Source organism: Gadus macrocephalus, chromosome 10 (genome assembly GCF_031168955.1).
Source record: "Gadus macrocephalus chromosome 10, ASM3116895v1".
NCBI lineage: Eukaryota > Metazoa > Chordata > Actinopteri > Gadiformes > Gadidae > Gadus > Gadus macrocephalus.
The window spans coordinates 21,600,026-21,624,489 of NC_082391.1; the positions used below are offsets into that span (position 1 = coordinate 21,600,026).

The 24,464-nt window shown below is 45.0% G+C and overlaps 1 protein-coding gene and 3 long non-coding RNA genes across 9 annotated transcripts; 3 read left to right on the forward strand and 1 right to left on the reverse strand.

Moving 5' to 3' along the window:
• Window positions 1-1,954: 1,954 nt before the first annotated feature.
• Window positions 1,955-22,666, reverse strand: mtnr1al (melatonin receptor type 1A like). The gene is made up of 2 exons (XM_060063225.1): window positions 22,198-22,666; window positions 1,955-4,087 (listed from the first exon to the last, which is right to left on the reverse strand). The coding sequence occupies exons 1-2, from the start codon at window positions 22,499-22,501 to the stop codon at window positions 3,318-3,320; spliced, it is 1,074 nt and encodes a 357-aa protein (XP_059919208.1). The 5' UTR covers window positions 22,502-22,666; the 3' UTR covers window positions 1,955-3,317.
• On the forward strand, window positions 5,544-9,136 carry LOC132466165 (uncharacterized). Its single transcript, XR_009527764.1, has 3 exons — window positions 5,544-5,866; window positions 5,900-6,032; window positions 7,968-9,136. It is a non-coding gene; the product is annotated as an uncharacterized LOC132466165 (long non-coding RNA).
• LOC132466166 (uncharacterized) lies at window positions 9,637-15,596 on the forward strand. Of its 2 annotated transcripts, none has more exons than XR_009527765.1 (5): window positions 9,637-11,883; window positions 12,123-12,216; window positions 12,540-12,949; window positions 13,047-13,128; window positions 13,812-15,596. It is a non-coding gene; the product is annotated as an uncharacterized LOC132466166 (long non-coding RNA). The 2 variants fall into 2 exon arrangements; XR_009527766.1 differs by having other exon boundaries at window positions 12,540-12,719.
• Window positions 15,605-19,582, forward strand: LOC132466164 (uncharacterized). 5 transcript variants are annotated; one of them, XR_009527762.1, is made up of 8 exons: window positions 15,605-17,355; window positions 17,597-17,690; window positions 18,014-18,193; window positions 18,326-18,410; window positions 18,500-18,578; window positions 18,652-18,763; window positions 19,098-19,218; window positions 19,404-19,582. It is a non-coding gene; the product is annotated as an uncharacterized LOC132466164 (long non-coding RNA). The 5 variants fall into 5 exon arrangements; XR_009527759.1 differs by having other exon boundaries at window positions 18,326-18,406; XR_009527761.1 differs by having other exon boundaries at window positions 18,326-18,406; window positions 18,685-18,763.
• Window positions 22,667-24,464: the final 1,798 nt, after the last annotated feature.

Sequence of the window (24,464 nt, forward strand, 5' to 3'; positions counted from 1 at the left end):
GCATCAAGAAATCCATGATCAGCAGCCTAGGATGAGATGCCGTTGCAACAGGTTGCTTCACTGCTACCTCTGTAGGGGACAGTGATATGAAAGTGTGCCCTTGCAGTAACGGCAAAGTCTCCCTATCAACTGTAGAGAAAGTAAACACATTTGACCATTTCGTACAATAATAATTATTGATATAATTATTAGCGACCCAGTGTTTCATCATCGAATCCTTGAAACATACCCTGTACACATGTTGCCTGTTGCCAGTTGCACCAGGGTCTGATGATACACCCCCTTTCACCCCGTTCCATCGAGGGCTTAGAAGTACTGGGGTACTGGGGTACTGGAGAAGGCCCACTCCGTAGTATTCCTCGTTTCATTTCTTTCCTGTTGGCTGCAAGCAACTTCATAGCCATTTCATTGATTTATATGATATCATCCTAAAACAGGCTGAATAAAGCACAGAAGCTGTTTAGTTGTTGACCTTATATGAGTTGCAAGTAAGCCTACTGACTTTGAATTATGTTTCGAGACTTTATATTTGATTGCTCCCAACACCATTTAACACTGCCGGGACAAATCTATTAATTCAGAATTAAACAAGCAACACATTAATTGATCGGAATACACAGTTATTATAGGCAGATAATGCTTTAATGATTGGGTAGGGATATGGATAAGCTAATTCACTTTGTAACAAGTCACTTGCAAATCGGGTTCTGTTCTTTGTACAGGGCACAATCATGGAAAGGTATTGCGCTATTCATTGATGAACCATTGATGAACCAACCCTCTGACTTGATGCAGGTTTACGTCTGGTCACAGCCGATTGCAGTAGATAAGAAGGGCTTTGCGTAATCCCAGCATAGCTTTACAATGATATGTCTCTCTGTTGTGGTTTGGCCTCAAAGTCAAAGTACAAAGTAAAGATGAAAGGAAGACGTCTGGCTGACTTTCCTCCATGAGTTTACTTCGTCGTTTGTTAATCCAATAGACCTTAAATAATAGTTTTAACCTTAGTTTTATCCATGCCTACCAGCCTCTAAGGTTTTCTTACACCTTATATGTGATTCCTTTAGAAAGAAGCAGATCAACAAAAGATGTGCGGTTCTTTTTCTTGCTTTTATGCTCGTTTTTTTTGACAGAACACACAGTTTTTCAGAAGATATCGGCCTACTTGAAGCTATTTAAATACAAATTTGCAGTTGTTATTACTATAGCCACACATGATTGTGTTAGAAAATTATATTATATATATATATATATTTGGTGATATGGTAAATGTAGGCCTACTGCATTTATTTAGCTCTTTACAAACCAGTGGCCACAAGTGCTTTACATTTGTGGCCTACATTCACCCATTCATCACGACAGCGGTGTCAACCATGCAAAGCCCGGAATACTATATTGTTGTAGGTCATAGATCAATCTTATGGCCTTAGGATTTAGTCTGTTCTATGCTCTGTTAGTTGGGTCTTCAGAGATGTTTGTGTTTGTCTGTGATGTCATGAAGTCACAATACAATTTTAGTTTCAAGCCCGGGAATTTGTTTATCTACAGTTTATCTTGTTGCTCAACATGATTTCGTGTATAGATTATTTTGGGATCACATGTCACACACAACCTTGCAAAGTGTCAAATGAAATTCAGGCGTATTCATGCATGTTACGATGCCTAAATACGAGGTGGTTTGGTCAAAGAGACCGCAGGGAAGGTACATCAAGGAATTGTGATTGAAAATGTATGAGCAATGCTATAGGGAGGTATACGTGGCTCCTTTTAGGTGGGACACTTTAATGTTTAAGAGACTAAAGAATGAAAAGAGAGGATTAAATCGACCAGAGAAAGAGAGCTGAGAGAGGAAGGGGAGGAGAGGGAGTAGGGATGAAAGGAGCGAAGAAGCTCAGACTTGAGAATAACGGAGCAATATAGAGAAAAATAGACAGATCTATAGCGTAGTCCAGGCAAGGTTCACAGTGTACGTTCTTTAATAGTAAATATAATGATAAAATTTACATTTTACATTGGGCTGTTCTCAGATCAGAAGAACAAACATTCAAAAATCACATTCGTGGTCTCCATGGCGCAATGCAAAAACAGCACGAGTAAACGTTGGCATTGTAAGAAGGTTCCTCACCGTTTCACAGTTGAAAAGCTCATTTCAAAGTAGCATTAATCTTTTAGCAAATATTCAAAAGAACAAGTTCCCTCTTAACCTGCGGCTGCAATGCCAGCCGATTATCTTGGATATAGTTCGCCCTGTTATCACCAGCTGTCACCAGTTGCAATGACATCTTTGTCTTTTGCTCAGTGTCGTGATACGAGAAAAAAAGACAATAGCTCGACGTCTCGCCTTCAATCCATTCTTTTACTCTCAAAGTTAAATTTTCAGGAAACACACTGTATTTTCAAGACCATGCCGAGTTCATCAGTGCCAGGTTTGACTCTTTGCCTTTCCCAATAGCACCTTTCGTTCATTAAAAAATTAAATAAAATGAATGTTATAAATGTTCACCTTCATTTCCTGTTATCATCCCAACCCACAAAGTTCCTCCTTTATTCTGTACTTCTGCCACACAGCTGCATTACCCTTTTACCTGACCGGCATTGTTGAGGAATCTGAATTCAGACTTTAAGGGCCACCTTAAAGTCTTTGTTTCACTCTAAGCGAATCATACTGGTTTTGAACTGACAGTTACACCGTGAATCACAGAATAACATAAATACCCCCCCCCCCCCCCCAAAAAAAAAGCACACAGTGATATGGTCAGAATACTTAAGTTCTAAATGTCTTATTAGTATCCATGCCCTTTCGTAATTGTAGTTTAATATGTATAGAAACAAGGGTGTATCTCCTTGATACTGATGTGAAACTGCACACCATTGCAGGGACAAGGGCTTCACGACGATTCAGTTTCCATAGCAATGTCCCATTATTGGAATCTCTTTTAAATTCATGAGTGGCATGCGGTCCATGCTTGAGCACATATTCATATACCAGCAGATAATGTAGGTAAAGTAGTACACACCGCCTCCACCACCCTCTCCCTGTGATGCAGACGCAAAAGGGGGAGAGGAAGAAAGAGCTAAAGAATAATACTTTATCTTCCTTCTCTTTCTCGCATGGTACAGCACGACCATATCCTCATTTTTTTCCCGCTGTCTTCTCAAATTCAATCTATCCGTTATTCTCTCCCATTCCCCTTGATTCCTCTTTTTCCTTTCTCAATTCCCATAAATCCCCTTTCCTATTTCCTTTCATACTCCTTTCGTTGTAAACCAAAGTATCTCATCTGTTCCTCATAGGTGTCTACAACCTCCCCCCACCGTCAGCAGTGGAACTTGAATATGATGATAACGATGCGCTTGTACTCCTTCCTGAAGTTGCTGTTGAGCGCGCCGTACACCACGGCGTTGAGGCAGCTGTTAAAATACGCCATGAAGTAGCTGGCTACAAACAGCCACTCGGGGACGGCCGGCCCCAGTCGGGGGTCCAGCGCCACCGCCAGCCCGATCAGGTTGATGGGCGCCCAGCACACGGCAAACAGCACGAACACCACGAACATGGTGAGGAAGCCGCGGACGTCGTGCGGCTTGATCTTGGGCCGCGCGTCGGTCTTGACCCGGCGCCTCGCCCGGATGACCAGGATCCAGATGCGCAGGTAGCAGTAGGAGACGACGGCGATGGGCAGGACGAAGTGCACCAGCACCACCGCCACGGTGTACAGGGGGCTGACGGACTGGGCGAAGGTGCAGGAGTAGACGCGCGGGTCGTACCGCAGCGACTCCACGAACCAGTTGGGCGCGATGGCCAGGACGGTGAGCGCCCACACCAGCAGCACGTAGCACACGGTGTTGCTGCCGGAGTACACGGTGTCGTACCGGAGGCTGTGGCAGATGTAGCAGTAGCGGTTGACGGCGATGCCGGTGATGTTGAAGATGGAGCCGATGACGCTGAGGCCCATCAGGAAGCCGCTGATCTGGCACTGGAGGTAGCCGGCGACCCAGCCGTCGTTGAAGATGGCCGCGAGCACCAGGGGGTAGGGGTAGACGGCCACCAGCAGGTCGGCCAGCGCCAGGCTCACCACAAAGGCGTTTCCTGGAGACACAGAGACAGAGAGAGGGACAGGGAGCTGGTAAGAGGGCTTGGTAGGATAAAACGACACAAATTGAATGGATCAGAATTAAATACAACGGAACACAACGTGATAGAGCACAACAGAACACATGAGAATAGGCTGGAATAAAACAGAAACAATAATGGTGCAATTTAAAGCGTTGTTCCATTAAAGACAATACAGAGAGAGAGGGAAAGAGAGAGAGCCGACCGAGAAACGGGACTCACAGCACAGCGGTGCTGTGAGTTGGTAACCTAGCAACGCTAGGGGGGTCCTGGGGCATGCCCCCCTTGAAACAATTTGTGACAAATAACCCTTTAAATGGTTACTTCTGGTGAGATTTTTTGGGGGGAAATTTACAGTTTGAGCTTCCAAATATGACATAACATCCAACAGAGTCAAGGTATCTGCTTTGTATCTTTCTTTTTTTTGTTGCAATTACTATTTTTTTTTGCAGTACCGCTGCAGGGGAAACACTGCAAGTATTCAATAGATAAACATGATACATTATCTCTTTGTGTGTCTGTGCATAGTGTGTGTACCATCTGCCATCTGCCAGAAGGCACTAGACTCCCAGACAGTCACTCCTTTCAAAATCCTTACCGAACAGTTCTATGTTAAACCCTGCAGTTCTATGTTAAACCAAAGGCCAGGGACAGTTTCATGCGGCAAATTGATTTACACTGACATATTACACTTCCTGGGTGCCATTTTGAATGTGAGTCTAACATCTACTTTCTAACTCTCAAGTCAATTCAATTATATTTGTACAGCCCTAACACAAAGGCCAAGCAGAGGCACGGACAAAAATGACTTGGCGATTGGAGGTTTGCGATGACAGCAAGCAGCTGTTTTCTATTTCCGACCCTCTTGTTGTTTGTCGTTGGTTTTTATTCAAAATAAAAATATTCATAAACATTTATAAGTATCCTAGTCTAGATAGACACAGTCCTTCGGGCAAGAGAATAAACAACAACCTGTTTACCACCTCAAGTGTAAAAACCTATCCTATCCCCAGTCAGATCTGTGCCCCCGTGTGTGTGTGTGTGTGTGTGTGTGTGTGTGTGTGTGTGTGTGTGTGTGTGTGTATGTGTATGTGTATATGTGTAAGGTCTGCCTCACTTGTATTCATTTGCAATAACTTGAATGGAACTTTAGACATTTGGGGATAAGCAGCATAGCAGTCAGGTTGCTATTTAAAGCTATAATAAACCGCGTATTTCGTTTATTTAGATAAAGCATTATGCAATAGTTTGCATGCACAATAAAGCATACACATACATTTGGCTCGCAGCATTTTCATTTTCCCTCTGGGTTAAGCCCCGGATGTTTATGAAACCTAGAAATCCCCACCCAAATCTATTCTCTTGAGTAGAGGCAATAAAAATGCGATATGCATGGAAGAGAGACGGAAGAGAGGAGAAAAGGATTAGAGGGGAGAAGGAGAAGAGAGAAGGAGTAGTATTTAGTGACCAGAACTGTATGGAGTGTATCTTTTGTGTGTGTGTGTGTATGTGTGTGCGTGTGTGTGTGTGTGTGTGTGTGTGTGTGGGGGGGGTGGTATCTATATAGTTTGTATCTATATTAAGTTAATCTTTGGTGTGTGTCTATTTGGTGTGTTTATCTTTATGGTGTGTATCTATATGGTGTGTATCTATGGTGTATTGTGGCGTCCCGCCCCTTAAACCTCGGTCCGGATGGACCCGAGGTTTCATCCTGGATGGCAAATACTACCGTCATCCACCAGCCGGCGACGGAGAGTGCCCGTTGAACCCCAATCAGCGACATGGGAGACACCTGGCTGGACAGCCAGGAAGACATTTTAAAAGGAGCACGAGGACTGGCATTTGGGAGGAACGGGAGCGAGAGAGAAGGAAGCGCTCGGGTCCGCGAGCGACTAGAGGCTCACGGAGGGCCCAAGAGACTGTAAGTATAATCTGTGTAAGATGTATGCAATAAATGCCTAGTGCGACTTAAACCTTGCTTAATGTGTGATTCGTTCCTGGAACACGGCTCATTGGGGGAGCGGGGTAGGCCTACCACAGTATCTATATGGTGTGTGCGTGACGGTATATAAATATGGTTTGTGTCTATCGTGTGTGTGTGCATATGGTTTGTATCTTTATGTTGTGTGCAGTGGCGGCTGGTAGTTTTTAAAGTGAGGGAGGAAGGACCGCTTGCATGGTTGCCATTGGCCTGCTTGCACTGTTGGTGTATGGTGGCATAAGAATGTGAGACTCGAGTTGTTTCAGGGTGTTTTGGTGAACTACAAAATAGTAGGGAGGGATACAAAGCCACCAGTGGCATCGCTGTAATTTGAAAGCTGGTGGGCAGCATGTCTTTGAAATGGACTACAAGGGCAGAAGGAAAGGATGCAAAGCCCATTAGTCAAATCAGGCCTACTCTTCATTTGCAAAAGTAAATAAAAAAAAATCTGGGCCTATTTTTGCCCTCAATGACTGAAGTTATTGGTTGTAATTTAGCTGTTTATTTTCAGGTACAATTCTTTTAAGAAAAGACTGACCAAAAGTGATGCCATTTAAAATGCATCATGCTCTGAATCATTCACTCTTTCCACAATATCAAACAGAACGGTCAGAGTAGCAAACTAGTAAAAGAACGAGAACATTATTCTAGATTCAACCTGATCTATAGGCATGGTGCCTAGCAAGGAAAGTCGCATTGCAGAACCAACGTGAACTTGACACAAGTCGCGGCGTTTGGTTGCCCTATTCACATCAGGGATACCATGAACAGCCCACGTTAGAGATTTGCCATTATTCATTAACAAACGGGGCCAGGGTAATGCTACCAGTAAGCCATGAGTACCTAGCAAACCATGTAGCACCCACAACACTGACGTTGCCATTACCTTTGGTGATCTCGATTTTGCGAAGTGGTCTACCTTTTTCTTTGGTCGCTAATTTAGCACTGTAACTCAATGAATGGAATGCTTTGTGTAAATAAACATGAACAATGTCCTCTGTTTCCATTGTACACTTTATTCACAAATGTTAGAATCTCGTTATCCTTCAGATGATTTCACCTGCTTTCACCTGCTTTGCGTCTCTTGGACTGAGCGGAAATGCAGGCAGAGCGGGTTTGCTTGTTATACACAGCGTTGCCAGATTGGGTAAATTTCCCGCCAAATAATTATTTTCCCAGCCTAAAGCGGTTAAAAGTAGCCCAATTGGGTGGGAAAGCTGCCCAATCTGGCAACACGGCTCACCAGCCAGGGATCCTGCTGATTGGTTCGTAGCGCAGCACGACTAGATTTTTGCGCGAATCAGACGCCTGTAAGGTCACACCCACTCAGAGGAGGACTTTCCTCCTCTCTCCCATTGAAACCCATGTTATTCACCGGCCGCCAGTACTTTCTGGGAAATGAATGGGAGTCAACGGAGGCTGTGGGAGGACCTTCCTCCCTGAAGTAATTATCAAAAGGCGATAGGGGGTGCTAATGTCCCTTGAAACAAACATTATATATTCAAAGGCATTAAAGTAGTCATATTTAAGGGCATGAATTCATTACAGTAGTCTGGGCAATCTAATTTTTTTTATTCTCAATGTTAAGGAGGATCTTCCTCCCTCTCCTCAATGGAGATGCCTCCACTGGTTGTGTGTGTGAATATATATGTATCTGTGGTGTGTGTGCGTGCATATGGTGTGAATCTATATGGTATATTGGTGTGTTTGCGTGTGTGGTGGTAGGCGATGACTCCAGTTTAACCAGTGAATGAGTCTCTCTCTCTCTCTCTATATATCGATATATATATATATATATATAAAAAGTGAAGGAAATCGGGGATTGTGGTGGTTTTACTCATTGGAAATTTGAGTAAACTGTTCCTTCCTTCAAAGGTCTATCATGGATATTTAACTGCAGTTCTGTGAGTATCCCAACTTAACCATGAAGATGAACTGCGAACTGTAAGTCATTAATTTCTCATTACTCTTGGGCACATTGATGTATTTTGGCTTCCTGGTGAGTTAGCCCGTTACCTGAAGGTTGATCTGAGTAAGGATGTTTTATTGGTTCATGGGTTACTCAGGAGGTTGGTTTTAATGATTTGTTAAAATGGTTACAGGCTCCAGTGAATTGTTGTAAGCAGGAGTAATGGGTTGGGTTCTGATATCTTCAGTCTTCTTTCATTCTACTCTCCTGAGCTCTGCATCTTCATCACATGAGTGTTGCTTTACTGAGGAGGGTGTGGTCTGAGTGAGCGGAGGTGCATACTGGGATACAGAGCTGTCTGAAGTCTACAGGTCTGTAGACACGCCCCCTCAGGGGAAACCGAGTGTTTGAGAAACCGTCGTGACGTCAGTTACATGGACTGGAATGTTCTTTAAAATGGAGACAGGGATTCAGAAGGAGAAACACCAGGGGGAGATGAGGCGGCTCTTCATCTCAACGACTAAAACACAACTTCAGTCTGACACAGAGAACCATGGAACACATTCAACAGTCTCCTCCAGGCATCGTGACTCCTCAGGAACAGTTTAATTTCCAAGAAGGTCCTATTTGGGGCCATCCCCATATGGATCCTGCTCCTCAAGAGCCACCCCCCTCCACTGGGTGGTCTTCTGAACAGATGACCTCCTTCCTGTCCTCAGGCTGACAAAAGCTGCACCGTTTGCATCTGTGAAAGCCCGTCATTCAGGAAACCAATGGACTGCAAAGACATGACTACAAAGACGTTGAATCAACCTGGGACACATTTTGGAGACGCCAAGCATAATCCATCACCAATGTGGGACGCCACTGAAGAATGTTGTACATAATTTACGTCTCTGGAGACATTGGTTGTTCTGTTATGGGTGTCCCGGCAGGAGAGCTGGGGGGGGATGTTGGAATGTTAATTGGCATGAGGTTTTTACCCTGCATGATTGTTTGGCCTTTTATGGCTCAGTGGTGTGTGTGTTTGGCATGAGAGGGATGATTTTTGAGCATCGCTAGGGTTCTAGTGTGTGTGTGTGTGTGTGTCCGACTCACACCTGGCATGGGGTTCTACGTGCCTGTCCTGGGTTCTATGTGTTGTGGCAACCCGCTCCTTAAATGAGCCGGGTTACCGGTACAAACGACGCGTTTGTGGAGGTTAAAGCCACTGCGGGCATTTATTAACAGTCAACTGTAGTCAACCAAGGCACTCGCGGTCTCTAGGGCCTCCGTGGGCCTCTAGCTGCACGTGGACCCGAGCGCTTCCTTCTTCCTCCCGTGCTGTCCAAGTGTCAGCCCTTTTATATCTCCTCTGCCACCGGCCAGGTGTCCCCCAATCACCCTGATTGGGGTGCCGAAAGGGCTGCTCTCTCTCGCCGGCTGGTGGGTGGGGGTGGTACACCCCGTCCTCTACGTTACCCCGGGCCCGTCCAGGCCGAGGACCACGTGGCGGGATGCCACAGTGTGCGTGTCCGGCTTGCTTTGACAGTGATAATGTTCATGCGGGGGTCTGTGTGATTGGCCTGGGATATTGGAATGGTCAAATAAATCATACCTGATGGACATGAAGAGCCCAGAGCGACGCTGTGGAGCGATATCCAACACACTGGGCAGGAAGGAGAATCCAACTCGAGTGTAAAAGGATGCAAACGGCGTGTTCAGATCAGCGACTTCAAACTAGGACTACACCAATCAGGATCAATGGAGGATGGACACCTAAAGGAATTCCACAAGGAGAGTCGGACGTTGGAAAGGGACCTAAATGGATATTCAAGATGACCTTCAGACCTGTAATGAGACGGCTCTGCCTCCCTGGCTGGATTGATGGAGAGCCCTGTGGATCTTGTCTTGCTCTCAGTTGCACGTCTTCTCAGGCTGAACTGTATTTTTTTCGGACAGGACTAGCTGAACGATTGGTTCCCTCAAATCAGAACCACTCCGGGAACTCCAGCTAGTGCGCTCTTCAAGCTGTAGTTGTGCTCTTCAGCTGAGGCGGTAAGGAAACCTTCGCTGGGGCTTCAAGGTGTAAAGAGGAGAATGTTTGAAAGTGTTCCATGGTACTCTGATGAAGACCGTTGTTGTGTTCCACTGGCTGAGAGGTAAAACCACACATCTTCCTCTTGGCCTTTCTCCTCTGAGAATCATGGCGCCATCTTGAAGGATATTCCAGCTCATGTAACTGATGTCACGACAGATTCTCAAACACTTTGTTTCTCCTGAGGGGAGTGTCTATAGAACTGAAGACTTCAGACAGCAATGTATCCCAGCAGGCATCTCTGCTCACTCAGACCACACCCCCGTGAGTAGGATGCAACACTCTAGTGATGGAGATGTAGAGTTGTATAAGTAACGAGGGAGCAGACAAAGGTGATTAGAACACAATGGCATGTTAAGTCTGTAAATCTTTAAACCATGAAGATGGTTGGATAGTTCAGGAATTGGGCTTTTTATTATTGGCAGTCCTTTTACTCAGATGCCCACTTCTCACTGGAGCTGTAGATGTCTTGGCTGGCATGATTTGCTGTTGGTGATGAGGCGGTCAGGGTGACATTGCAGGGCTATGGTCGGCTCGCTGTGAGCTCAACGTTTAGATTTTCTGTGTGGTTTTTACCCTGAATAATCTAGATAATTGTAAAATGTAGACATGCTTTTGTATTGCATGATTTGAGGTTTAAAGTTGTTGTGGGACGTACATGGTAGTTTGGTTCTTCGTACAGTTTTGAGTGATATAACTTGTACACACTGGGTGCATAATAATGTAAAGGTACACTGAATATTAGTATTGACCAACAGCAACAAACAGATCTCTTCAAGGTAAGTCTGTTGGCTGTGTTTTAATGAAGACCATCACTGGACTTCAGGATCTTCCTACGTTCAGCTCAAGGTGAGGCGCTGGTTCTGTTTTTTCTTTGGTTGGTTCCGGCTGGAATGTTCGGATTCCAGTCGGACGGTTTGTGCTTCCCGCCGTGGAAGTTTCTGAGTGCGGTAATTTGATTTAGACCCAATGGTTAGCATAGAACGTTGTAGTCTTGACAACCATAAGAAACCACCTGGCAGTTAGTTGGACGGGAGTCCCCTGAGGGAATCAGGCGGAACGTTCTGGGTTGTATTTGCGTAACCTCGAGCCGTTGCCAACGGAAAATATTTTTCAGTCGGTTTCCATTTGGAATGGATGCCCCTATCATAAACAACTAAGTTTGATATTAAATACATACTGACACGTACGTCGTACAATATGTTGATAATTTCCGATGGGTGCGCCGTACTTTTAACCACGATGACGTGACGGGACTCTCACTGCGTACAAAACGGCGTTCTACTTGCGGGCCCATTTTTGACATCAGTGAAGGCTGAAAATAATTTCAAGGAGGAAGATAATTTTACATTTCTTCAACGGAATCCAGCACCTGAATATGGCTGAGTATATTTGATTCAATATTGGTACTGCTTAGTTCTTTGTTAATTCAGCTTTTGTACGTTCTAAATATCTGCCGTCATTAATTGCCACAGAAGATAATCCCTACCCAATGGAATGACGTCAAACAACGTCTTGAGTGCAGAGTTATCAACTGGATAATATCAAAGCTAAAATAATGGCCGTCCTTCCCACATGCTACAGTAGAAGATACTCTAGAACTGTACAAGGTTAAAAAGATAACATGTAGTTTGTCCCAAGGTGTCTGCCTCCTCACCCAGAGCAAGACCTCCACCTCCTCACCCAGAGCCAGACCTCCACCTCCTCACCCAGAGCCAGACCTCCACCTCCTCACCCAGAGCCAGACCTCCACCTCCTCACCCAGAGCCAGACCTTCACCTCCTGTCAGAAGTTCTCCAGAACAGGTCAGTGCTCTGGTGTGTGAGTAGTCTTCTCAGGTCAGTTTCAATGCATGGCCTGAACCACTTCTTTAAACTTGTGGACTGCTCTGTCTTCATTCCCAAAAACGAGATGCTCATGTCTGGTTTCAAGTCTTTTCTAGCCTTGAGTTATAAAATAATAGTTCAATTAATTGTGAAACTGTTTCAGATGATTCAATTAAGTTTATTGTTGGGCAAATGCTGATATAAACCTGATCCTGTAGCTGAAATGCGAGGCTGGGGACTGGAGGCTTGTGGTGCCAGAGTGGACCGGAGACTGAGGCTGGAGACCAGGGGCCTGCAGCACCGGACCAGAGGGTAACCATCACCAAGCTCATCTGAAACACTAAAATCCATGGTAGTTTAGGTCTGGTTTTGATCATCTTATGACTTTAAATTTGTGCCAAGCTGTAATTTTAGTTCATTCATACGGGGGTTATGTAAGAGTCATATGAGCCATTAATGTTACTAGTGCTGCCACGACCGTGGTGGATGAATTGCTGAACGCGAAAATCTGCAGACGTTGTCTAATTTAAGTGTTTAAATTTGTCTTCCATTTCACAAGTGAACCTCAGATGCAGGAGGAGGGGTGTGTTGCGTCCCCAGGTGATTTACTGTTGAGACCAACTGTTTGTAACCAGACCAGGAATCCATGGCTGAAGGAGCTGATGGAGGAGCTGTGCTGAAGGAGCTGATGGAGGAGCCGTGCTGACGGAGCTGATGGAGGAGCCGTGCTGAAGGCCCTGCCTGATGGAGGAGCTGGTGGAGGGCCTGCCTGGTGAATGACGTCCGTCGTGGGGTAGATGGAGCCTGACTCTGAAGTGATCATCACACTCACTGCCACTTCTCGTAGAATACTACTACCACAAACTACCGGCGTTTGTACCATATATACCAGACGACTACATCTGTTTTACCACATGTTGAAGCCAGACTTCCGCTGTTTGTTCCAGACCAGGACTCTGGCTGAGGAGAGCTGCTGGAGGAGCTGAGACGCTGGAGGAGCTGAGACGCTGGAGGACGACTAGGAATCGTCCAACAAGGATTCCTCGTAAGTTTGTATTTACTTAACATGGTTGACTTAAAGGGCAAAATACAGCCGTTACTTTGACATGCGTTAACCAACTACCGCTGTGTTTTCTTACTAGAAAGTGTTTCTGGAGCGGAGGCGAGTTGGTCGAGGAGCCGTGAATCTGGAGGATGACCATCACTCTACCAACCAGGATCCTCGTAAGTTTGCATAAAATAAACAGAGTGGACTTGTTGTAACGCAGGATTAGTTTGTCCAGTACAAGTTACGGCATACTACTGTGGTTGTTTACCAGACAAACCACAGCTGCTACTTTGTTATGCACAATTAGAGCCCAACTACTCCTGTGTTTGTTACCTTACATTAGAGCCCAACTACTCCTGTGTTTGTTTCCTTACATTAGAGCCCAACTACTCCTGTGTTTGTTACCTTACATTAGAGCCCAACTACTCCTGTGTTTGTTACCTTACATTAGAGACAAACTACTCCTGATGTGAGTAGAATTGTGGCAAAGCACAACTGACGTGACTTGTATGTTGAATATAAATCACTGATAATGTGTGAAGGAAATCGGGGATTGTGGTGGTTTAACTCATTTGAAATTTAAATAATGATTCAACCTGAAAGTAACATTTTAGAGACTATGCATTCAACGTAAGAGGTAAATCACTCTTGACTAATGACAGTCAAATAATTAGTTTAACTTATATTAAAATGTTGGATTAGTTTATTATCTTAATCATTATTTAGAAGTTGGATGATCCCAAAAGCCCTGAATTAGTATTGTCATTCAGTTATCTGATTTAATGGAGATGGCAGATGTTGAACTGTGGGACAGTGCCCAAGTTTGGGGACCATGAGTAAACTGTTTTTTCCTTCAAAGGTCTTTCATGGATATTTAACTGCAGTTCTGTGAGTATCCCAACTTAACCATGAAGAGGAACTGCAAACTGTAAGTCATAAGTTTCTCATTACTCTTGGGCACATTGATGTATTTTGGCTTCCTGGTGAGTTAGCCCATTACCTGAAGGTTGATCTGAGTAGTAAGGATGTTTTATTGGTTCATGGGTTACTTAGGTGTTTGGTTTATGTTGGTTTTAATGATTTGTTAAAAGGGTTACAGGCTCCAAGTTATTGTTGTAAGCTGGAGTAATGGGTTGGGTTATTTTCAGCTACTCTCCTGAGCTCTGCATCTTCATCACAGTCACAGAGTGTTGCTTTACTAATGAGGGTGTGGTCTGAGTGAGCGGAGCTGCATACTGGGATACAGAGCTGTCTGAAGTCTACAGGTCTGTAGACAAGCCCCCTCAGCGGAAACCGAGTGTTTGAGAAACCGTCGTGACGTCAGTTACATGGACTGGAATGTTCTTAAAGATGGAGACAGGGATTCAGAAGGAGAAACACCAGGGGGGATGAGGGGGCTCTTCATCTCAACGACGAAAACACAACTTCAGTCTGACACAGAGAACCATGGAACACATTCAACAGTCCCCTCAGACATCGTGACTCCTCAGGAACAGTTTCATTTCCATGAAGGTCTTATTGGGGCCATCCCCAGACGGATCCTGCTCCTCAAGAGCCACCCCCCTCCACGGAGTGGTCTTCTGAACAGATGACCTCCTTCCTGTCCTCAGGCTGACTAAAGCTCTACCGTTTGCATCTGTGAAGGCCCCTCATTCAGAAAACCACTCGACTACAAAGACATGACTTCAGAGACGTTGAATCAACCTGGGACACATTTTGGAGACGCCAAGCATAATCCATCACCAATGTGGGACGCCACTGAAGAATGTTGTGCATAAGAAAACGTCTCTGGAGACATTGGTTGTTCTGTTCTGGTTGCCCTGGCAGGAGAGCTGGGGGGGGGGGGGGGATGATGGAATGTTATTTGGCATGAGGTTTTTACCTTGCATGATTGTTTGGCCTTTTATGGCTCAGTGGTGTGTGTGTATGTGTGTGTGTGTGTGTGTGTTCGGGTTTGACATGAGATGGATGATTTTTGAGCATCGCTAGGGTTCTGCTGTGTGTGTCTCTCCCACTCACACCTGGGGTTCTACGTGCCTGTCCTGGGTTCTATGTGTGTGTCCGGCTTGCTGTGACGGTGATGATGTTCAGACGGGGGTCTGTGTGATTGGCTTGGGATATTGGAATGGTCAAATAAATCATACCTGATGGACGGTCACACGTTTACTTAAGGGCCTCCAGTAGACATGAAGAGCCCAGAGCGACGCTCCGCAGCGATATCCAACACGCTGGGCAGGAAGGACGGTATCCAAATCAAATGTAAAAGGATGCAAGCAGCGTGTTCAGATCAGTGACCTCAAACTAGGACTACACCAATCAGGATCAATGGAGGATGGACACCTAAAGGAATTCCACAAGGAGACTGACATTGGAAAGGGACCTAAATGGATATTCAAGATGACCTTCAGACCTGTAATGAGACGGCTCTTCTTACCTGGCTGGATTGATGGAGAGCCCTGTGGATCTTGTCTTGCTCTCAGTTGCACGTCTTCTCAGGCTGAACTTTATATGTTTGGGACAGGACTAGCTGAACGATTGGTTCTGATTTAAGGGAACCAATCCGGGAACTCCAACTAGTGCGCTCTTCGAGCTGAAGTTGTGCTCCTCAGCTGAGGTAAGGAAACCTTCACTGGGGCTTCAAGGTGTAAAGTGTTCCATGGTACTCTGATGAGGACCGTCCGTTGTTGTGTTCCACTGGCTGAGAGGAAGAAACCTCACATCTTCCTCTTGGCCTTTCTCCTCTGAGAACCCTGGCGCCATCTTGAAGGATATTCCAGCTCATGTAACTGATGTCACGACAGATTCTCAAACACTTGGTTTCTCCTGAGGGGTTTGTCTATAGAACTGAAGACTTCAGACAGCACTGTATCCCAGCATGCATCTCTGCTCACTCAGACCACACCCCCATGAGTAGGATGCAACACTCTAGTGATGGAGATGTAGAGTTTTATAAGTAACGAGGGAGCAGACAAAGGTGATTAGAACACTATGGAATGTCAAGTCTGTAAATCTTTAAACCATGAAGATGGTTGGATAGTTCAGGAATTGGGCTTCTCTTCATCATTGGCAGTCCTTTCACTCAGATGCCCACTTCTCACTGGAGCTGTATATGTGTTGGCTGGCTGGCATGATTTGCTGTTGGTGATGAGGCGGTCAGGGTGACATTGCAGGGCTATGGTCTGCTCGCTGTGAGCGGCTTGCCGTGAGCTCAACGTTTAGATTTGCTCTGTATGGTTTTTACCCTGAATAATCTAGATAATTGTAAAATGTAGACACGCTTTTGTATTGAATGATTCCAGGATTTTATGTTTAAAGTTGTTGTGGGACGAACATGGTAGTTTGGTTCTTCGTACGGTTTTAAGTGATATAACTTGTATACACTGGGTGCGTAATAATGTAAAGGTACACTGAATAGTATTAATGACCAACAGCAACAAACAGATCTCCTCAAGGTAAGTCTGTTGGCTGTGTTTTAATGAAGACCATCGCTGGACTTCAGGATCTTCCTCCGTTCAGCTCAAGGTGAGGCGCTGGTTCTGTTTTTTCTTTGGTTGGTTCCGGCTGGAATGTTCGGATTCCAGTCGGACGGTTTGTGCTTCCCGCCGTGGAAGTTTCTGAGTGCGGTAATTTGATTTAGTCCCAATGGTTGGCATAGAACGTTGTAGTCTTAAACCATAAGAAACCACCTGGCAGTTAGTTGGACGGGAGTCCCCTGAGGGAATCAGGCGGAACGTTCTGGATTGTATTTGCGTAACCTCGAGCCGTTGCCAACGGAAAATATTTTTCAGTCGGTTTCCATTGGGAATGGTTGCCCCCTATCTTAAACAACTTAAGTTTGATATTAAATACATACTGACACGTACGTCGTACAATATGTTGATAATTTCCGATGGTTGCACCGTACTTTTAACCACGATGACGTGACGGGACTCTCACTACGTACAAAACAGCGTTCTACTTGCGGGCCCATTTTTGACATCAGTGAAGGCTGAAAATAATTTCAAGGTGGAAGCTAATTTGACATTTCTTCAACGGAACCCAGCACCTGAATATGGCTGAGTATATTTGATTTACTATCGATACTGCTTCGTGTTCTTTGTTACTTCAGCTTTTGTATGTTCTAAATATCTGCTGTCATTAATTGCCACAGAAGATAAACCCTACCCGATGGAATGATGTTAAACAACGACTTTGGTGCAGAGTTACCAACTGGATAATATCAAAGCTAAAATAATGTCTGCCCTTCCCACATGTTACAGTAGAAGATACTCCTAGAACTGTACAAGGTTGAAAAGGTAACATGTAGTTTGTCCCAAGGTGTCTGCCTCCTCACCCAGAGCAAGACCTCCACCTCCTCACCCAAAGCCAGACCTCCACCTCCTGTCAGAAGTCCTCCAGAACAGGTCAGTGCTCTGGTGTGTGAATAGAGTCTTCTCAGGTCAGTTTCAATGCATGGCCTGAACCACTTCTTTAAACTTGTGGACTGCTCTGTCTTCATTCCCTAAAACGAGATGCTCATGTCTGGTTTCAAGTCTTTTCTAGCCTTGAGTTATACAATAATAGTTCAATTAATTGTAACTCGGTTTCGGATAAGTCAATTAAGTTTATTGTTGGGCAAATGCTGATATAAACCTGCTGCTGTAGCTGAAAGGCGAGGCTGGGGACCGGAGGCTTGTGGTGCCAGAGTGGACCGGAGACTGAGGCTGGAGACCAGGGGCCTGCAGCACCGGACCAGAGGGTAACCATCACCAAGCTCATCTGAAACACTAAAATCCATGGTAGTTTAGGTCTGGTTTTGATCATCTTATGACTTTAAATCTGTGCCAAGCTGTGATTTTAGTTCAATCATACAGGGGTTATGCAAGAGTCATATGAGCCATTAATGTTACTAGTGCTGCTACGATCGCAGTGGATGAATTGCTGAACGCGACAATCTGCAGACGTTGTCTTATTTAATTGTTTAAATTTGTCTTCCATTTCACAAGTGAACCTCAGATGCAGGAGGTGGGGTGTGTTCCGTCCCCAGGTGATTTACTGTTGAGACCAACTGTTTGTAACCAGACCAGGAATCCATGGCTGAAGGAGCTGATGGAGGAGCCGTGCTGAAGGAGCTGATGGAGGAGCCGTGCTGACGGAGCTGATGGAGGAGCCGTGCTGAAGGCCCTGCCTGATGGAGGAGCTGGTGGAGGGCCTGCCTGGTGAATGACGTCCGTCGTGGGGTAGATGGAGCCTGACTCTGAAGTGATCATCACACTCACTGCCACTTCTCGTAGAATACTGCTACCACAAACTACCGGCGTTTGTACCATATATACCAGACAACTACATCTGTTTTACCACATGTTGAAGCCAGACTTCCGCTGTTTGTTCCAGACCAGGACTCTGTCTGAGGAGAGCTGCTGGAGGAGCTGAGACGCTGGAGGACGACTAGGAATCGTCCAACAAGGATTCCTCGTAAGTTTGTATTTACTTAACATGGTTGACTTAAAGGGCAAAATACTGCTGTTACTTTGACACGCGTTAATAACCGCTGTGTTTTCTTACTAGAACGTGTTTCTGGAGCGGAGGCGAGCTGGTAGGGGCGCCGTGAATCTGGAGGATGACCATCACTCTACCAACAAGGAGTGTACGTTTTTATTAACCAAACAAACTGGAAATAAAGGGCTTAAAAATAAGACAAACTACATGTTTGTTACCAGACTTTAGGGCCAGACTCGCGCTGTTTGTTCCAGACTAGGACTCTGGCTGAGGAGAGCTGATGGAGGAGCCAAGACTCTGGAGGACGACATCACTCTACCAACCAGGATCCTCGTAAGTTTGCATAAAATAAACAGAGTGGACTTGTTGTAACGCAGGATTAGTTTGTCCAGTACAAGTTACGGCATACTACTGTGGTTGTTTACCAGACAAACTACAGCTGCTACTTTGTTACGCGCCATTAGAGCCCAACTACTCCTGTGTTTGTGACCTTACATTAGAGCCCAACTACTACTGTGTTTGTTACCTGATATTAGAGACCAACTACTACTGTGTTTGTTACCTTACATTAGAGCCCAACTACTCCTGTGTTTGTTACCTTTCATTAGAGACAAATTACTGCTGTGTTTGTTACCTTACATTGGAGACAAATTACGTTTGTAACCAGACCAGGAATCTGGAGGACCGATGGAGAAGCCGTACATCTGGAAGGCAACTCCTTAGGACAACCAGGACTCTACCATCAAGGATTCCTTATAAGTTTGCATTATCTGGACATAGTGGACTAGGTAGGTGGTTGCGGGTTCAACTCTCAAACCAATGGTGCCGGGTTCAAGTCCTCAGATTACAGTGATGTTTCCTTGAGCAAGGCGCCCTAAAGCCTGCCTGCTCCTTTATGACTTATCTTTTGTTCAGATAATGTTGCATCTTTTGAAAATTGAACCTAATCAATGTCCTTGTTTGGTCCGGGCAGACACACCTGAGCTGAACCTCACCTGATCCAGTTTTGTCGGGGGTAGACACACCTGAGCTGAACCCGCCCCAATCCTGACATCCTGCTGGTCCCGTCTCCTCAGTTCATCTGAGCCTCGTCCTCCAGAAGACCTGCTGAGCTCAGCAGTCTGAGGCTGATGGATCAATGACCTCCAGTGGGAGTGACCCTGTGCTTCCACACGCCTTTCCCTCTCGTCTATCACTAACCTCACTACTTCACTACTCTCTACTGCTTCCTCTTTTCTTCCTTCTCTGTGGTTCAAACCTTTACACTGAAGGCGCGTCTTCCTGCCCTCAGAGGGTTCAGCGTTAGGGTTGAGAGTCAGGGTTTAGAGTTAGGGACAGAGCTGGTCAGGGAGGACTGCTTTTACACAAACCTCTTCACTTGCTTTCGGAATGATGGACATTTTGAAAAGATTCATTTGGGAAAATGTTTTCCTCTGCTTTCCTTTACAAAATTGTGTTAAACTTCTGTCAAGTGTTTTTGTTTTTTATATTAAAATCCCACATTGACTTCTACATGTTTGGTGCTGTTCATTTAATTGTCCTTTAACTTGGTTATTGTCAAGCTAAACTCCTGCAATACATTTAATATACATGATTGTTATTCAACACGTGCAATCCACCTGTCTCACATCAATGTACTATAGCTACGCAGGGCCGGTTTTTGCTATGGGCAATGTGGGCGACCGCCCAGGGCGCAATCTATGTGAGGGCGCACACGAGCGAGCGCCCACCAAAAATAAATAAATAAATAAATAAAAAAAAAGAAAAAGAAAAACTGTCGCCATATCTCTATACTACCGCCGCTCATTTCCATGTCAAAGTTGGTGGAGTGGGCGTTTGGGCGCCCTCACGTCAACTTGCTGCTGAGAGTCAGAGTCATACAGGTTATGTGTGTGTGTCAGAAGAGGCAAGAGGGAGGGGGGCGGCGGGGGATCAACTTGCGACTGCAGAGGTCGGCAAGAGGGAGGGGGGCGGGGGATAGACTGATCCTAGGCCACTGTCACGTTAAAATTGTACCGGGGGCGAAAATTGTACCGGCCTACGTCATCAGTTGTTTACATCTTGACAACCTGCCTGGCAACAGACGAAGCGATCGTCAGACGAAGCGATCGTCTGTTGCCGGGCAGGTTGCAAAAAACATTCGGCTCATGTTTCCAAAAGACGAAATAACATAATACAGATAACTGACTTTCATCCACGAGAAAGAGCTCGCAGAAATCTACCCCAATCTGTGGACTGCACTTAGAATTGGTTTGACCCTCCCAGTGACAGTAGCTGAAGCAGAGAGGAGTTTTTCCAAGCTGAAGCTTATTAAAACATACTTGAGGTCCACTATGTCCCAGGAGCGTCTCTCTGGACTTGCCATCATCAGCATCAATCATACAGTTGCAGTTCGTATGATGATGTAATTGATGATTTTGCAGCAATGAAGGCTAGAAAAGTCAAGTTTTAGATTGCACTTCACACCTGTTGGTAATGTTAATGCCAGTTGTAAACAGGGTGAAAAACCCAGGGTGAAAAATAGTTTACTGCACAAATCTTTTTTTAATGCTCCACAGAGTAGTTTTATTTGTTCTTGTTTTTTTTTTAGCTTTCTTCAGGGATTTTTCAAGCATGGTTATTAGATCCTGTGGAATCCTTGTGCAATTTACATTGGTGTTTATATACTGTATTTATTTATCTTGTTTTTTCTCTGTTCTTGTTACCTTTTTGTATTTAAGATGATATATATTAAAATAATACAAATAATATAATCTATTGTTGTGTTGGTGTCAGGGTTTGGGGGTAATTTTTTTTTTTTTGGCGACGAGGTGGGGGGGGGGGGGGGGGGGGGCGTGGCGTTGCAAGGGATGGTTCGCCCAGGGCGTAAATCCAGCCAGGACCGCCTCTGTAGCTACGTTTGTTCAAACGGAAAATGTAGTTTGGTGTGGGACTGTTGGGGAAATAAAAGCCCAGTTCACCAGATCTGAGGTCAGCTGCGGTCAGATTTTGGATCATGAATGTATTGAGTGAACGACGTCTGAGCTAAATATTAACCACCTGGAACTTGTTGCGTTTCCTGGAGCTCGGAGGACGGCAGGACGCGTGTTTACCTGGTCGATTAGGCCCTGAACGTAGACCCTGAATCCAGACATCCTAATCACAGACCATGTGTTTAATTAGCCCCGAATATATTCTTTTGGTTAAAAAATAAATAAAAGTGTTTTTTTTTATAATTTCTAAGTACTAGTCTCGATAGTCCTTCTGGCAAGAGAATAAACAGTTTAAAAACATAACCTTTTTACCACCTCAAGTGAATTAACGTATCCTATCCCCAGTCAGATGTGTGTGCGTAAAGTCTGTCTCACTTGTATTAATTTTACTCTGAAATAACTTGAATGGAACTTTAGACATTTGGGGATAAGCAGCACAGCAGTCGGGTAGCTATTTTAAGATATAAACTGCGTATTTTGTTTATTTAGGTGAAGCATTCTACATTTAAGCGCCGGATTTTTAAAACCTAGAAACACCCCTGATTGGTCCTTCTAATAATCCATACAATTGTTGGTAGGCTATGAATTATGGACTATGTTAAGTGACTACATGCTGTTGGTCACTTAACATCGGAGGTGTTCTAGTATGACCATTATGCTCCGATTCGTAGCCTATTAAACCACTTGCTTGTGCATCGTAGCCTACTAATTTGTGTTCCCGGGAAAGTAAGACAAAGTTGGTCTAATCTAATAAATGCGAATAATTAAGCTTTTTGACTATTCAAAAAGCCCTACCTGCTTTTCGGAGTTTCCTGTTCCTGAGCACGGAGATGACCACCAGCAGATTTCCGATGATATCCACCACTATGGTGAAGATGAGGACGCTCGCTAAAGTGACCACCCAGGGGAAGGGCCGCCCGCCGGCAGCCTCCACAGCTCCCGGCGTGGAGTTGAGGAGACTCCAGGTGTCCCCCTCCACCAGCGACGTCTGCTCGTCCGGTATGGGCATCAGCTGCCGTTGGGGAGGCGCGGCCACCGGCTGCATCGCGCGGTCGGGGTGCGACCGTCCATCCAGTAGGCGAACAGCAGCCAGAAGCATTTATAAAGCAGTCCACCAAACGGCGGGAACAACCGGCGCTGGGGATTAACTCATAATCCCGGCCGTAAAAGTCGGTTCAATGTTCTTTGGTCGCCCCACGGTTTTATGGAGGAAGCCAATTTACTGAACTTTTCCACGCCGTGAGCAGCGTCAGACCTGCCCCACCAGGTCTGAGAGGCGCGCTCTCTCTCTCTCTCTCTCTCTCTCTCTCTCTCTCTCTCTCTCTCTCTCTCTCTCTCTCTCTCTCTCTCTCTCTCTCTCTCTCTCTCTCTCTCTCTCTCTCTCTCTTATTTATTTATATATATTTATATGCATTCAGCGTTGCACGTACATGCATGTACACACACACACTCCCTGCTGGTTTTAATATGGATGTGATCAAGTGCAGTATAAATAATTAAAGCTGTTTGATGTTTGGGCAAATAAAACTCTAGGCCTACTCACACACACATTGATTGACCCATTAACCTACTGCAGTGAAACATAACATGGTCATTTCGGTTTGATATAAATAAGGTAGAGGCGTTGACGGGTTATTAAGAATGCCTGGCGGCTCAGCATTCTCCCTCTGTCTCTCGATCTTTTGTAAAAAAAAACACAACACAGAGACTGAGAAGGAGGAGGGCGGTGATGGTCAGGACCAGAATTGCAGCTGATTTTGAATACTGTAAAATGACAACCATCAACCAGCTCTGGTGCCAGTGGCGATTCTAGAAAATTTTACATGGGGTGGCAGAAGGGTGGCAAGTTAAATTCAAGGGTGGCAAATCACACACACAAAGTCAAGTCAAGACACATGCCTGGTGTCTATATGTATTTATTTATACCAATCGCTAATGAAAACAGTTAACATATTTACTAGGGCTGTAACGATACACAAATTCACGATTCGGTTTGTATCACGATTTTTGACCCACGGTTCGATACATCCCACGATTCTTTTAAATTTAAAAAGCATTTTATTTAAACACTTAAATACCAATTATCTTAATGTAACATTTAATAACAAATAATTTGGAACACTGAACAGATTTGAACCGAAAGAATCCTATTAAAGTATAGCTAAATTATTAAAGAAATAACCAAAGATTGCAGTTGGAGGATGCTTTTTGCTGGTAGGCATAATAGGGCCCCTTTAACTGTTTGGTTGGTTTATTCAAATATCCTTAGCGCTTCTTATTAGGCCATGTAGCTTAAATAATGACATAATCAGGCCGTATAGAATGCAACATGTTTAATAGCCTAACTCTCAATAGATGAGGAAAAACATGAACGTCGCAATAACGAGGCATAGTGTTACGAGTAGCATATGTGTGTGCGGGAGAATGGCAGTGTGCGTATGCGTGTGTGAGTGACGTCAGCGAGTGAGTGGACGAGCGAGGAGAGCGAGCGGTAGCGCGTGTGTCTAGTGAAGAAGCGAACGAGTCCGGTAGAATAAAGTACCCATCCTGGCAATAATCGGTGGCCGCTTCATTCCGACCTATAAGCAGACAAACTGCCAGTCAAATCACACAAAACAATAGAGACAGGAGATCACACAGGCATTTTTTTTCGCGCTTGGCCCACTCTGGATAAATGTCGTTCATATCGCATATGAGGACTTGGACGGCTGTGGAGAAATGCAATCCTCCGTAGCCACGGAGAGCTGTGATCACAGAGAGGGTATCTCGTCACATATTTACGGCATCGATAGGAGGGGGCGCTGTCAGCAGACTATTATTAAGACAAATATTAGCAAATTTCAATCGGACAATTTGGCCGGAGTTCTGGGGAATCCCTGCCTGATTGGTTGACTTGGGCTGTCACCTCGATGCTTAGATATATCTTTTTTCATTACTGCAAGCGTACAGTTGGCTTGTCTCCAGTTCTTTGGCTTTCAAACCGTTTCTGCCTTCATTTGAATGAAGCGGCAGATGCGCACGGTGAGAAGAGAGCAAATAGGATTCATGGACTCAACCATTTT